Source organism: Chiloscyllium plagiosum, chromosome 24 (genome assembly GCF_004010195.1).
Source record: "Chiloscyllium plagiosum isolate BGI_BamShark_2017 chromosome 24, ASM401019v2, whole genome shotgun sequence".
NCBI classification, from domain to species: domain Eukaryota; kingdom Metazoa; phylum Chordata; class Chondrichthyes; order Orectolobiformes; family Hemiscylliidae; genus Chiloscyllium; species Chiloscyllium plagiosum.
This window is the reverse complement of record NC_057733.1, coordinates 27957332-27972999: the sequence shown is the minus strand read 5'-3', so window position 1 is coordinate 27972999 and position 15668 is coordinate 27957332. Positions and strand designations below refer to the sequence as shown.

Here is a 15668-nt window from a genome sequence, read left to right as displayed (position 1 = left end):
ACATAATAAAAAGTGACTCCGTTCTTCTTAATATTCACATCAAGATCATTAAATCATTTGGATAACTATGTCCCCTTCAAAGGGCTGTCCAATTTTGTTTCAGGCCTCAGATGTTTCTTTACACCTCTGAAAATTACTCCTCATCAAGTATATATCCAACTGTCTTTTCAAATCTAGGTTGAGAATGTGGTGCTGAAAAAGCACAGCAGGTCAGGCAGCATTCGAGGAGTAGGAGAATCGATGTTTCAGACATAAGCCCTTCATGAGGAACTTACCATGGAATCTGATTCCACAACAATTTCAGATTTTAAGATGTCCATGTCAAGAAATTATTTCTCATTTCTTCTTTAATTCTTCTGTCAATTTGGAAAAAAAATCCTTTCTTGGAATGTTGGCATCACTGACAAAGCCAGCATTTATTGCCTAATCCTAACTGCCGTTGATGTACTGGGATATTGATAAAGTCCTGAAAAACCTCTTCACTATCATTCCATCCTTGATATCCTTCTGAAAGTATAATATTCAGAATTTACACAATACTCCAAATGAGGTCTATTTGGTGATTGGTAAAGGTTTTTCCATTCAATGTCCTATTTACGAAGCGAAGTCTCTCATACACTTGCTTCACTTCTTATCAACTTGTCTTTCTGCCTTCAAGAATTTGTGAACATGTAACCCAAGATCACTATACTTTAACAGTCCATCAAAATATTTGGATTATATTGCTTTTCCATGTCATTTTTCTCTATGTTTATTTCCTTACACTTACCAATTGCATCCAATTTCCTCGCTGCCCATTTCACAATTCTATGTCCATTATTATCCTTTTCATGAATTAATATGTTGCCAGAACTTGCATCATCCACAAACTTTGAAGTTGTGGCCCTACATCCAAAGCCAGAAAGCTTATATAAAGCAGGAAAAGCTATGGTTCTAATCCAAACCCTGAGAGATCCCACCACATGTGGGCTCGTATAATAGAATACAGTACAAAAAGTGGCCATTTGATCTGTTATGTTTATGCTATCTGTCTGCAAGAGCAGTTCAGCTTGACCCCTTTTTCCACCATTTCCCCGTAACAGTCCAGTTTCTTTCTTCTTTATTTAATAATCCAGTGTCCTTTTGAAAGATAGGATTGATTGTCTCCACCACAGGGCTCCTAACCATCTACTGCATATAAGGAGTTATTTCTCATGCTACCTTTACCATTTACTTTTGCCATTCACCTTATCCGGGTCCTCCAGTCTCAACCCTTCTGTTGATGTCCTTCTCCCTATCTACTGTATTGAGATCCCTCAAGGTTTTGAACACGACTTTCAAGTTCTCTATCCACAATCTCTGCTGAAGAGAACAATCCAACTTCTCCAATTTATCCATGTAATCATGCATCCATGAAACCCTTCTCATAAATCTTTTCCGCAGGCTCCTTAATGTCTTCACACCCTTCCTAAACTGTACTGGCCAGGATTGGACACAATGCTCCAGATGTTGCCAAACTTATGTTTACTTCTTTCTAGCCTTAACAGAAATCTCTCCGCCCTCATTCTCTGGGTGTAGCTTCATCTTTTATTTTTGTAATGACAAGACACACAGTACTCCGCCAGTATCTTAGTCATTTTCCTGCCTTCATAAGAAATTTTCTTTTGTTATCATAACAAAGCTTTATCATTCCTTTTAATTATAATTTTACATTTATTAAACAATTCAGATTACCCTTTTATATTACCCACTCTCTGTTAATGATTCTTACACATTTTCTTCCTGCATTCTCTTTATTTGAACTTTTTTCAAATGTATTTTGTACTTAACATTTGTCATAAGTGTTATTTTTCTATTTTATTTTAATCTCTACTTCCTTGGCTATTCAAGTATTTCTGGCTTTGCAAGCCTATTTGTCTTGCTTATGGAAATATGCTTGGTTTGTAACCAAAGTAAGTCTATCTTGAAGATCTGGCATTGCTTGTTCATGTTACCAAAGATTTACTGCATAATTTAAGGGCAGAAAATACTTGAAATTGAATAAATGGCAATAAGTTGAATTGTGTTTTGAAACCATTTGTAAACACATTGATGGCAGCAGAACATTTCAATTGAATTGCAGCCTTGTAACTTACTATTCTTCAATTTTGTACAAATAATGTATAGCTTGTTTGTGGGACTTGAGCATCAATTAATTTGCCACATTGGTGTTTACACCAGATAAGGTATTAATGAGTAAATGAGCATTGATTAACAGTGAACAGGACAGGATGCTTCGTTCAGCATTCTCCTGATGGTTTCACATATTGAAATCTGCACAGCAACAATTGTATAATCACAGGCACAAATTTTGATTCAACTATCTTCTAAAGAGCGCCAGCTTACCTCAGCTGCACAGGTTAGATGGCTGCCAGCACCCCATGGACATAAATCCAATACCTGCCTATCCATTTGTGCTAGCAATAACAGAATCCTTTATCCAACTACTACTTCCCAACCATGAACTTGTCAATAACTCATTTACTTCTGACAAAGGAGGCAATCTTAGATTTGAAAAGAAATAAAAACTCTTCTGAGATACTTTATCCAAGTTGTCATTCTTCATTTGTGAGCCAGACGCAGTGACACTAATAGGTGAACAAGTTTACATTTTAACCCCTGAGCCTTCTCTCACTCAATTCTCACATGTATTTTTTAATAGATTTTCACAGGATTGCAATAGTAAATGTTGCCTTTTGTTTCCTTTCACTATCTTGGGACATTGAGGTGAACACGTAGTTCACCTACCATAAGATCAATTCAGATAAGTTAACTTAATATACACAGAGGAATCAAAGCTAGGACTTTCTGGTCCATAGGAAATCTAGATACTGATCTGAATGAAAAATGGAAATGATAGCGTTAGATAAATAATGTATAAAGAAAGTTGATGCCATGGTTAATATCAGACTTCTGAGAGTATAGAAAACATATGTTAAAGTCAAACTAGGTGATGATGCAAGTGGAATGGGTGAAAGAATCAAGTCTTTTTTTGAAATGGTTACAAACATGGCAGTTTAAAGGTACTGGTGGCTGTTAGATGCTGCATAACATTAGTTCAAATAGGTCGTGTCAATTTAATTTACTTGACCAATTATTGGCAAGCACATGACAAGAAACAATGATGAACAAGACCTGATGGAACAATGAAATACTACAATAAATTTTAAGTTAATGAATTGTTAGGATTTCTTAGTTTGCACCTGGAAAAGTTAAACATTGTTATGATAACCATGAGTAATTAGAAATGGAAGAGGTTGGGAAACAACCCACGTAACTTATATTGTCATCATTTTACATCACTTGCTTCCAATACATACACCCACCATGCAGTGAGTTCAGCTCTCCATTAAAATGCTCCTTGATTCCTGTTAAACTTTCAAGAGAAAAATCAATTATCAAACTCAAAAGATAAACATACACAGTCTGAAAGAGCTCAGAAGGGAATTGCCCTGATTTTACTTAACTATTATACTTTAAGTTCTCAAGCTGTGTTTAATGATAAGTTGCTGTAAAACTTTATATTTCCTGAATTTCTGATGTTAAAAACATGTTAATATCCATTGGAATTTAAATGGAATTTATTTTGGAAGCTGAAAACTTTGACTAATGGCCTGAATTAATTGTTAATGAGGTTTCATTTAATGTTGATCTTCTGGGTTCATTACCTCAGTAAAATTAAAATTGTCATGAATGAAGTTGGTATTAAATGCAGTTAGCACCAAATCATTGTGTTCATGGATCTGAAAATGAAGGCATTTCTAGAATTCAGTACATACATGTAAAATAGTTTCTCTGAACCATTTTTTAAAAGTTTAATTCTGGCAATTAATTGGAATGATCTGTTTTTGATGCCTTGGCTTTTGTTCTGATTCAAAGCAAAGCAAAGTCAATCTAGTGTTTCAGTCCAACTTGCTTCAATTCTCAGAAGTGTCAAGCATTTTAAACATTCTTTGTGGGTGACAGAAATCCAGGAATGTTTTCAGTAACATGAGCCATAGTGTCTTTTGTGTAAAAAAAGATTAACAAATATAAACTACTGAGTTAGTAGTGCACCTGTTTGGGGCTCTCTACATAACAGTTCTCTGCAAATATGTAGCTGTCTTATTCTTTGATCTAAGGGTGGAAAAAGCAAAATTTGTCTTCCAGTTTCAAAGATATGATCCATATTTATGTACTTCTAAAATACCTTTAAGTAAAATCGAGTGTCTACTTATGCAGCAACATGCTTTGAAACTCATATCGATACCTCACGTTCCTTATAAACCTATTACATTATTGGCCGAACAATGAGATTAAGTAATGCAGTAATGTGACTTACATCGAGGTGTTTTCAATACATACTGTCTCCTTCAAATTAGGCACAATTTGGCAGGCTTGAAACCTGCTATTTATTCTTTGATATAACTGTCTGCCTTCCTGCAAAATTGATCAATTGGCTAATGTGGGTTGTATTATTGTATTATTATTATTATCAACTTGTGTATGAGTACGTTTGTGCTCCTACCTATTCAGAAGTCTCTAAATCACTCCAACCAAATTATTTGAGGTCTGTCGATAGATCAATCTGATTGCTTTGGTTGATCACCAATAATTCTAATTCTTCCAGTCAATTCATACTATAACTTAGAATATATAATTTTATAGATTTTTAAAAATCCCTACACTCCAGGCCCTGCACCCTGAAGCTACAATCTGGGTTCCCATGCCCCTGCCGAGTTAGTTTAAACCCCCCCCTCTTATCTGATAAGATTACTAAGAATAGTCTGATACAACCTCTTGCATGTTTTTGATTGCAATATGCAATAGAGTTGACTGCATTTTCTTCATTTAAGGTAACACAATGTACCAATAAATTAGATTTCTTTACTTTCATGTGTTTTTTTTTATATGTCAAAATGTCTTTCTTAAGTCAGTTCAGACATAGTTTTATTGGATAGATTTATGTATTTGTTTTATTGATGGGTTTGGATGTTGAAATGGGTGTTGTGTACAAATTGCAGAATCTAACATATTTAGTTTGAATATACACAGTTTTATTAACATCCTCCTTTTTAGCCTAAAACTCAATCTCTCACAATATCTTTGTATGTAAAATAATTACAACCAGTTCAATAGCTGTGCATTTTTACATTATAAAATAATCCCTAACATTAAATAAAGTTAGTAGATAAATTGATTGAAACTTTCCATTAATGTATTTGCATCTTATTATTGTAAAACTATTATTCAGCATTAATACTTTATTACAGAACTTATTAGGATAATTAGACTATTTAAGTTTAAAATGGATATATTCAATCTATGTTAAGATGATTAAGTAATTTTATGACACTCATAAGTGAATAATATCTTAATTCCAGTAGAAGTGTACCAGTAAATGTTACAGAATTTCCTATTTATCTTTAATCACTGAATTAGGAATACTTTTTCAGAACAATAACAATTTTATTCCTCCTTTGCCCAGACAAATAAAAATGTAACACTTTACGGAAAACAGAAGTTTGTCTTTAAATAACTGTGGAATTATTTAATTCTGATTCAACTATTTTCAGATTCTCTTAATGTTACAGATGCCAGTAATTCAATATCTCCCCCATTATTTAACAAAATGTGCTGCACTCTTATAAGTAAGAATGTTGAACACTAATTCAAATAATTAAACCTTAGGTAATTCACAAATGGCACAAAGTAAATAAATTCAAGTTGATTAAAGAAATGATTATTTTTGAAATGAAATTTGCATTTTAGAATTGTTCAGATTGGAGGGATTAATAATGCCTGTTGGTTGATTTAAGAAGCATAATTTCTTTGTCCATTTTGGGTTCTACATCCATTTTGGGTGTAATTACCATTTAGATCCTGACTTCATCAGAAGTGTAAAAGTAAACCTCTTCTATTCTGCCTGTCAGCATTTCTTCTAATTAAGACTATTAAATCAAGGTCAACAAGATAACGCTGAAAATCCTATGTTTATCCTTTGAAAAAAAGGGGAAAAACATACAAAAGGCAAGGCATGAGGACCCATTTCAAAGAACTAATATTGTTTTGAGAGGTGTTAGAGCAGTTTGCTAGGAGATCAGAATGCTGCATTGAACAATGTATGAGGCTCTCTTTGTGCTATGGCTGATCCTGTTGAATGTAACTGCTGTGTGTTTGCTGGTGTGCACACCTGTGCTATGCTAATGTTTTGATCTGCCAGTTCTGCTCAGTTATACGACTAAAACTAAGAATCCTTTCACACCTTTGTTCTTTTCTGTTGTCAACCTTTGTTTATTTTCCTTCTCCTGTCACATGTGTTCTAAAAGAACGTCTTCTCAAAAGCCCTCTGTGCCAAAATGATAGGCTAAAGATATTGCAAACAAGGGAGCTCCCACCAGCGGAAGCTCCACGGTGATGGCAGACAAAAGAAAAATAATCCTCTTGCCAGGTGAAAGCCAAGGCTCTTCCCACATACCTTTGCATGCCTTTCTGTGAGTGATGGGTTTGGTCATGTCACGATAGTAGCCTTCCTTGCAGTAGTGGCAGTGGCGACCTGCAGTGTTGTGACGGCAGTTTAAGCAGACTCCTCCACTCTTCCGACCAGAAAGTTTGAAGAGTTCCATGTTAAAACGGCACCGCCGTGCATGCAGGTTACAGTTGCAAGCTACAAATGAAAATAAGATAAAAATTCAGTTAATCCATTTCCAAATAATTGCACAATTACTCTCTACCCTTATTCCATGCTCCTCAGTGAAGTGCCACTCCATTCACAATATGACTCATGTACTGTACTAAACATTTGACAGGGCACTCATAATCATGAAATAAAACAAAAAGCTGAGGATCAATGAAATCATAAAAGATTCAATGTTACAACTAAAAGATTGATGAGGGCAGAGCAGTAGACATTGTTTAATTTGACTTTAGTAAAGCTTTTGACAAGGGTCCACATGGTCGACTAATATGTAAAGTTAGATCACACATGAGATTCAGGTAGAGCTTGCCAATAGGTCATATAATTGACTTGACAGTAAGAGACAGAGAGTGGTGGTGGAGGGTTGTGTTTTGGACTGGAGGCCTGTGACCACTGGTTCCATAGGGATTAGTACTGGGTTCACTTTTGTTTTTCATTTATATAAACGATTTGAATGAGAACATAGGAAGAATTGTTAGTAAGTTTGCAGATGACACCAAAATTGTCAGTAATAGTGGACAGTGAACAAAGTTACTTAAGAAATCTTGGTCAGTTGGGTCAATGGGCTGAGGAGTGACAGATGGAGTTTAATCTGGATAAATGTGAGATATTGCATTTTGGTAAAACAAACAAGGACAGGACTTATACAGTTAGAGTGTAGTGTTGTAGAACAGAGAGAACTAGGGGTTCAGTCGTGTAATTCTTTGAAATTTGCATCTCATGTAGACAGGGTGGTTAAAAAGGAGTTTAGTCTGCATGCCTTCGTTGCTCAGACCATTGAATATAGGAATTTGGATGTCATGTTGAGGTTGTACAGGATGTTGGTGAGACCTCTTCTGGAGTACTGTGTACAGTTATGGTCACCCTGCTTTTGGAAAGACATTATTAAAGTCAAGACAGTTCAGCAAGGATTCACCAGGATGTTGCCATGATTGGAAGATTTGAGTCACAGGGAGAGGCTGGATAGGCTGGGACTTTTTTCACTCGAGTGTAGGAGGTTGAGGGGCATTCTTAGAGTCTTTCCCCTAGGGTGGGGGAATTCAAAACTAGGGTGCTTACCTTTAAGATGGGAAGAGAAAAACTTTAAAAAGGATATCAGGAGCAATGTTTTCCACAGAGAGTGGTTCACATGTGAAATGAACTGCCAGAGGACGTGATGGGTGCAGGTACAGTCACAATGTCTAAAATACATTTGGACAGGTATATGAATAAGAAAGAGTTGGAGGGACAAGGCCAAAATGCAGCAAGTGGAATTAGTTTAGTTTGGGAATATGATTGGCGTGGACTAGTTGGACCAAAAGGTCTGTTACCTTGCTGTATGACTGACTCTATGATCCTGTAACATTTAATAAGATGCAATTAAACTCATATTTCTAGATGGATAACTGTACTAATACCATATTATTCAGTTTCCATATCGCTCTAGGTTTATGCTCGGGTTCTAGGATCCTTGTCCTTTATTCATATTCTTCATGCTCCTTTTACAATGATAGGTTTGTCCTTTGTGAATCTGAAGCAGCGCATTTTCTGGAATGAACTTGGCAGACAGAACTCTCAGGACTAGAATCTTAAGAAAAGTAATTTCCCTGTCCATGGGTTTCATGAAAGTAAGATACCAGTCTAGACAGTCTCAACGTAGTCCGGGGGGAAAACAGAAGGGAGTATTTCTCTGCACACATCTAAACTTCAAACAATCATTTTATTGACCATGCCAAGTAACCTTTGAAGTAAGGGGCATTACTTTACCACAGCACGTAATAGACTTCTCACTAGTGGAGAAATTGTCGTATTTCTCACTGGGCTTATTTGACCAGGAGGCAAGCTCTGAAGCCATACCCTTTCCATGACTAGGACTACTCACTTCCATCTTTGTAACATTGCCCATGTCCACTTATAGCACCACCAAGAATGAATAATTTTCTGTCTGATACCCCCATATTGTAGGGATAACTCCAAACCTACCACCCATCCGATACAACATAATTAGTGAATGACCGCAATTATTTGCCCAGTATTTCATGGAAACACATTTAGAATCAGATGAACCCTCCTTGTCCTGTGGTGTCTGAGCAGGAAGATTGCCATTTTCTTCATCCTGAAACCTTTATTCATAACTTACAGTCTTGATTATTCTAGTGCATTTCTATCAGGTCTTCTGTCTTCCATCATATGTAACTTTGAGCTTCCCATATCTAGGTCATCATCATTTTAACTCATCACCTCGGAGTTCACTACTTTACACTATCGGTAACAAGTTGATTTTAAAACTCATGTCCTTGTTTTCAAATCCATGTATTTAATATAGTTAAAACATAGAACATAGAAAAGTACAACACAGACAGGCCCTTAGGCCCACGATGTTGTGCCAAGGATTAATCCTAATGCAAATTAAAACCTACGCACCCCTCAATTCACTGCTAGCCACATACATGTCCAGCAGTCACTTAAATGTCCCTAATGACTCTCCTTCCACCACCACCGCTGGCAACGCATTCCATTCATTCACAACTCTGCATAGAAAACCTACCTCTGATGTACCCACTATACCTTTCCCCTAACGTCTTAAAAAATGACCCCTCGTACCCATCAATCCTGCCCTGGGGAAAAGTCTGGCTATTGACTCTATCCATGCCCCTCATTATCTTGTACACCTCGATCAGGTCACCTTTTTTCCTTCTTCTCTCCAGAGAGAAAAGTACGAGCTGAGTCAACCTCTCTACATAAGGCAAGCCGTCCAGTCCAGGCAGCAGCCTGGTAAACCTTCTTTGCACCCTCTCCAAAGCCTCTGTATCATCCCTATAGTAGGGAGACCAGAACTGGACACAATATTCCAAGTGTGGTCTCACCAGGGCCTTGTAGAGCTGTAGCAAAATCTCATGGCTCTTAAACTCGATCCCCCCCTTAATGAAAGCGAAAACACTATATGCTTTCTTAACAGCCCTATCCACTTGGGTGGCAACTTTAAGGAATCTATGTATTTGAATACCAAGATCCCTCTGTTCCTCCACATTGCCAAGAATCCTGTCTTTAATCCTATATTCAGCATTTGAGTTTGACCTTCCAAAATGCATCACTTTGCATTTATCCAGGTTGAACTCCATCTGCCATTTCTCAGCCCAGCTCTGCATCCTGTCATGCTGCAGCCTGCAATAGCCCTCAATACTATCAATGGCACCTCCAACCTTTGTGGCATCTGCAAATTTACTAACCCATCCCTCAACCCCCTCATCCAAGTCATTTATAAAAATTACAAAGATCAGAGGCCCAAAAACAGAGCCCTGCGGGACCCCACTGAGCACTGACCTCCAGGCAGAATACTTTCCATCTATAACCACTCACTGCCTTCTGTCAGCCAACTAATTCTGCATCCAGATAGCCGAATCTCCCTGTATCCCATAATTCCTGACTTTATGAATGACCGACCATGGGGAACCTTATCAAATGCCTTGCTGAAGTCCATATACACCACATCCGCTGCTCGATCTTTGTAGTCCTGTCTTGTCACCTCCTCAAAGAACTCAATAAGATTTATGAGGCATGACCTGCCCCTCACAAAGCCTGCTGGCTGCCTTTAATCATACTATGCTTTTCCAAATAGTCATAAATCCTATCCCTCAGAATTCTTTCCAAAACTTTGCTAACCACAAGGTAAGACTGATTGGTCTGTAATTGCCAGGGATTTCCCTATTACCCTTCTTGAAAAGAGGAATAACATTCGCCGCCTTCCAATCCTCTGGTAGGTGGAGAATGAGGAGGCAAAGATCTTCGCCAGTGGCTTAGCAACCTCCTTTCTCACTTCCTGGAGCAGCCTAGGATAAATGTGGTCTGGCCCTGGGGATTTATCAATCTTAATGTTTACCAAAATTTCCAGCACATCAACTTCATCAATCTTGATCTGTTCAAGCCTGTATCCCAGCTCCTCAAAGTTCTCATTCACAACAAGGTCCCTTTCCTTAATGAAAACTGAAGCAAAAAACTCATTTAGAGCTTCCCCTATCTGCTCAGACTCCACGCACAAGTTCCCTACGCTATCCTGATCGGCCCTACCTTCTCCCTAATCATTCTCTTATTTCTCACGTATGAGTAAAGTGCCTTTGGGTTCTCCCTAATCCTTCTTGCCAAGCCTTTTTCATGCTCTCTCCTGGCTCTCCTCAGTCCATTTCTGAACTCCTTTCTAGCAAGCCTGCCTTCTTTTTGATGAGAAGCTCCTCTGTTCTCGTCATCTAAGGTTCCTTAATTTTATTCCTTCTTACCTGTCTCAGAGAAACAAATTCATGCACCGCTCACAACAACTGCTCCTTATACAGTCTCCACATGTCTGCTGTGCTGTTTCTGTGGAACAATTGCTCCCAGTCTGTACTTCCCAACTCTTGTCTGATAGCGGCATAATTTCCTTTACCCCAATTAAATATCTTCCCTTGGTAACTGTTCCTTTCCCTCTCCACGGCTATGGTAAATGTGAGGCAGTTGTGATCACTGTCACCAAAGTGTTCTCCCACCGCGAGATCTGACACCTATCCTGGCTCATTGCCGGGCACCAAATCCAAAATGGCCTCTCCCCTCGTCAGCCTGTCGATGTACTAAGTAAGGAAACCCTCAAGTCATTTTTACATCCAGGTTCATCCTGCCACTCAATCTCCAATGACTCCAATATTTCTGTTCCCAGCTTCCAGTCCTAATACCCTTCAAAATCTTTGCACTCCTATTGTAGTCTCTTTCCTGTTTCTGATTTTTGCTACTCCACTACTGATGGCACTACTGATGGCCATGCCTTCGGCTGTCCAAGCCCTAAGCTCTGGAATTTGGCCCCTAAATTTCATTATCTCTCTAATTTCATTCTCTTCCTTTCAGATATTCCTTCAAACTTACCTCTTTAACCAAGTTTTTGTTTACGTCTTCCAGAAGCTTCTTATGTGGCCTGGTGTCAAATTGTTTTGATAATGATGCTGTGAAATGCCTTGATATATTTTGCTATGTTAAAGGTGCTATATAAATCAAAGTTGTTTTTGTCTCCGCAATTTGAGGTATCCTGACTATCTAAGTAATTATTATTTACTGTAATTATCTAAGTTATTAATCCCTAGTTACAGTGGACAGACTGTAAATTTCTTATAAGTGCTGGTACCAAAATGGGAATGACAATGTCAAAATGTTTCTAGCAGTTGTTGTTTCTCTATGTTGACTACTGGATGCACTTGCAATGGGATGTAATTTTTGTTTGATTACCAAATTATCTGTTGATGGCCGATGGTGCATGATAGAGAAGGAAAGATGAGGAAGCAAGTTAATTCAATAAATAATTTAACCCTTTAATACGAGACTTCTGTTTCAAAAACCACCAGATTGATTGGAGCAAGCAAAAACTTGTGTTCCAAAAGCTTCAGTTCTCAGGAAATACCTTTGTGATTCATGAGCAAGGCTAAATGATACAATTCTGCATTGTTGAATGTTATTCTACCTGTCATTAAAGTTGCTGAAGCTGCAACAGACCAAACAAATATCTAGACACACTGGTTCATGTGTGACAGGTATCAGTGAAAATGGCAGTTTTGAATTTTCTGTTACGTCTAATATTTCAGGTCGACGGGTTAGGGTAGAAACAAAGTTCTCAACCTGCATCTAGTGCATCAAAAAACTCCCATCTTCAAGTGAGAACTGGGCCTGGAGCTTAAATTCAGTAATGACTGAAGCAGTGTCTACAAAAAGCAGCCTGTCAAGATTAGATTAGATTACTTACAGTGTGGAAACAGGCCCTTCGGCCCAACAAGTCCACACCGCCCCGCTGAAGCGCAACCCACCCATACCCCTACATTTACCCCTTACCTAACACTACAGGCAATTTAGCATGACCAATTCATCTGACCTGCACATCTTTGGACTGTGGGAGGAAACCGGAGCACCCGGAGGAAACCCACGCAGACACGGGGAGAACGTGCAAACTCCAAACAGTCAGTCGCCTGAGGCGGGAAATGAACCCGGGTCTCTGGCACTGTGAGGCAGCAGTTCTAACCACTGTGCCACCATGCTGCCCACATTTGAATGACGCAACAGAAGGCATTTTTGACTCACATCACCCAAAATACTTCTGAAAAATTTAAGAATTTGGTTTCCTCAGAGTATGCTTTATGTTGGAAGATCTTAACCAGCAACCAGCCAGAAGCTCAACAAGAAGTAATAAAAGATACACGATAGAACAAAATGAATTGGGAACCATCAAGGTAAATTATTCTTTTAAAGGACTATCAGTAATAGAAAGAAGGGAAACTGAGTGAGTACTTGACAAGTTTTTACAAGTATACTCTATGGTTCAGAAGGCTGAATAAAGCAGCTTTGACTTAAGAAGATACCATATCAAACATACTAAATCAATAGGAAATCTACACTGCACTTAATGCAGGTTTTGTAAAAGCCATTGCCATTGCCGTGTCTTTGTCTTTTCCAGTCATTTCCTAATGATGTTGTCAATGGTAAATGTTCCCAGAACTATCTTGTATGAGGCCCTTTCCTGCAAGTCTGCTGTCTCTACATGTCAAGCATGTTTTCTAAATCATGCAGTGGCAGAATTTCATGTGTGGGCAGATTTCAGATAAGACAACAGATAAGATGCTTGAATTGCAGGCAACACAAAACTCCTTCAATGGCATGAAGAATTCAAAAAAGGAAATTTTAAAAATATTCCTCACACCTGTTTATAATCTTTGAAAGGAAGTACAAAAAAAAGTGGTTTCAGCATTAATACATAGTTCAAGGATCCAAAATGAACTGGCAGAAATAGCAGTAACTACTGTACACAGAAACACAGATAGGGATCAAAAGTATCAATGGAAATTACTACAGATTGGATTACTATATTTCAGATACTATTCAATAACTAAATCAGAATAAGTTATCAGCACTTGAATCTACATGTGACTATAATGCAAAATAATCACATCTATTTTCATCTTTTCTGCTTTGAAATTTTAACGTGAAATCTTGTTATTGGCTTATTTGATGTGTAATTCAAAACCATCCAACAGATTTGCTTAATGTAACTGATATAAAATATCCTGGGTGTTATAATGTTTTTCTCCCCATTTTCCTCCGGGATTCTCTCGCTGCAATAGAAAAGCCTAGACGTAAGGCAGAATATTAGTTGTGCATCTCACAACTCCCTTTAATACCATGGAGGATGTACACCTGACTGGTAATACTGCTTTGGTTCAGTTGGCTAGATGGTTGGGTTGTAAAGCAGTATGATACTGACAGTGGGTTCAATTCCAGCAGTAGCTGAGTTTACCTTGAAGGACTCTCCTCTCAACCTCTTTCATTGCCTGGAGTATAGTGGCCTTCAAGATTAAATCACCACCAGTTGTATCTCTCTGAGAGAGCAGTCCAATGGTCTGGTAAGACCATGTGATATAAAAATACTCCCTCATTCAGTTATTCTTGAATAGTAAGGCCTTCAATCAACAGCATTTTCTAAATAGATTAGAAATTTCTCATATGACAATTGTCATATATCTGGACTATGCATGTTTACTCCATACCATGAGTCTCACATATTGTGCAAACTTACATAAATTAATCCAAAATCTAGTTGAAGCATGATATCTTTTTGAGGATTAGATCAATATGGAATCTTAAATTTTTTGGCTAAGTATGAGTTGTGTCGAGTTTGGTAATGTGAAACTTGTCTCGATGCTGGACAAGTTTTTTCACTGTATCTTACCACATTCCCCATTTCAACCTGTAGAATCCCTACATGTAGAAGCAGGCTATTCGGCCCCCATTGAGTCCGCATTGATCCACTGAAGAGCAACCAACCCCCCTACCCTATCTCTGTAGCCCTGCATTCCCCATGGCTATTCCATCTACCCTGCACATCCCTGAACACTATTAGCAATTTAGCATGGCCAATCCACCTAACCTGCACATTTTTGAGATTAGATTCCCTATAGTATGGAAACAGGCCCTTCGGCCCAACAAGTCCACACCAACCCTCCGAAGAGTAACCCACCAGACCTATTCCCCTTACCTAAATTTACCCCTGACTAATACACCTAACACTATGGGCAATTTAGCATGGGCAATTTAGCATGGCCAATTCACTGGACCTGCACATTTTTGGATAGTGGGAGGAAACCGGAGCACCCAGAGGACATGGGGAGAATGTGCAAACTCCACAAAGGCAGTCCCCGGGGTGGAAATCAGACCCGGGTTCCTGGCGCTGTGAGACAGCAATGCTAACCACTGAGCCACCGTGCCACCCCAATCTTTGGACTGTGCAAGGAAACTGGAGCACTCGGTGGAAACCCACGCAGACAAAGGGAGAGTATGCAAACTTCACAAAGTCTGAGGCTGGAATTGAACCCAGGTCTCTGGTGCTGTGAGACACATTTTTTTACTTTTTTTATTCCTGCACTACCACCTAACAGCGGTAGGTGTTTTCCTCACACACATGTTGTGTGTGTGTGTGCGGGTGTGCAACACAGTGGAAGACAACAGATGTATAAAACTTTATTCAATTTCCACCACCAGGAAGAAAGGAACACCCGCGTGGCCAGTGACAAGCAGTTGCCTTCTCAACAAAGGGCAATGCTGTGTGATCAAAAAGGTGAAGGGGAGGGCAGGGATTAAATCAAAATAGAGTTGGAGGAGGAAATAAAACACTCCACTCCACGCGGTTCCCACCTCTCCCTGAACAGCTCAGGGATGTTGGTGGACATTGCATGCTCCTTCTCCAGGGACACCTGGGCCCTGCCCCTCCAATCACCACCAGGACAGAACCCCACTGGTCCTCACCTATCACCCCACCAACCTCCATATATATCGTATCATCCGTCATCATTCCCGCCACCTCTAAACGGACCCCACCACCAGGGATATATTTCCATCCCCTCCCCTATCAGCATTCCAAAAAGACCACTCCCTCCGGGACTCCCTCGTCAGGTTCACACCCCCCACCAACCCAACCTCCACTCCCGGCACATTC

General features: G+C 38.9%; 1 protein-coding gene across 2 annotated transcripts in view; it reads right to left on the bottom strand.

Annotated features, from left to right (window-relative positions):
• The window catches only part of ntn1a (netrin 1a), a 210134-nt gene that overhangs the window by 90683 nt on the left and 103783 nt on the right, over positions 1-15668 (bottom strand). For both annotated transcript variants that reach the window (XM_043714647.1, XM_043714648.1), the window contains exon 3: positions 6476-6664. In XM_043714647.1, the coding sequence (XP_043570582.1) occupies positions 6476-6664 (189 nt within the window). The remainder of the gene's footprint in view (positions 1-6475; positions 6665-15668) is intronic.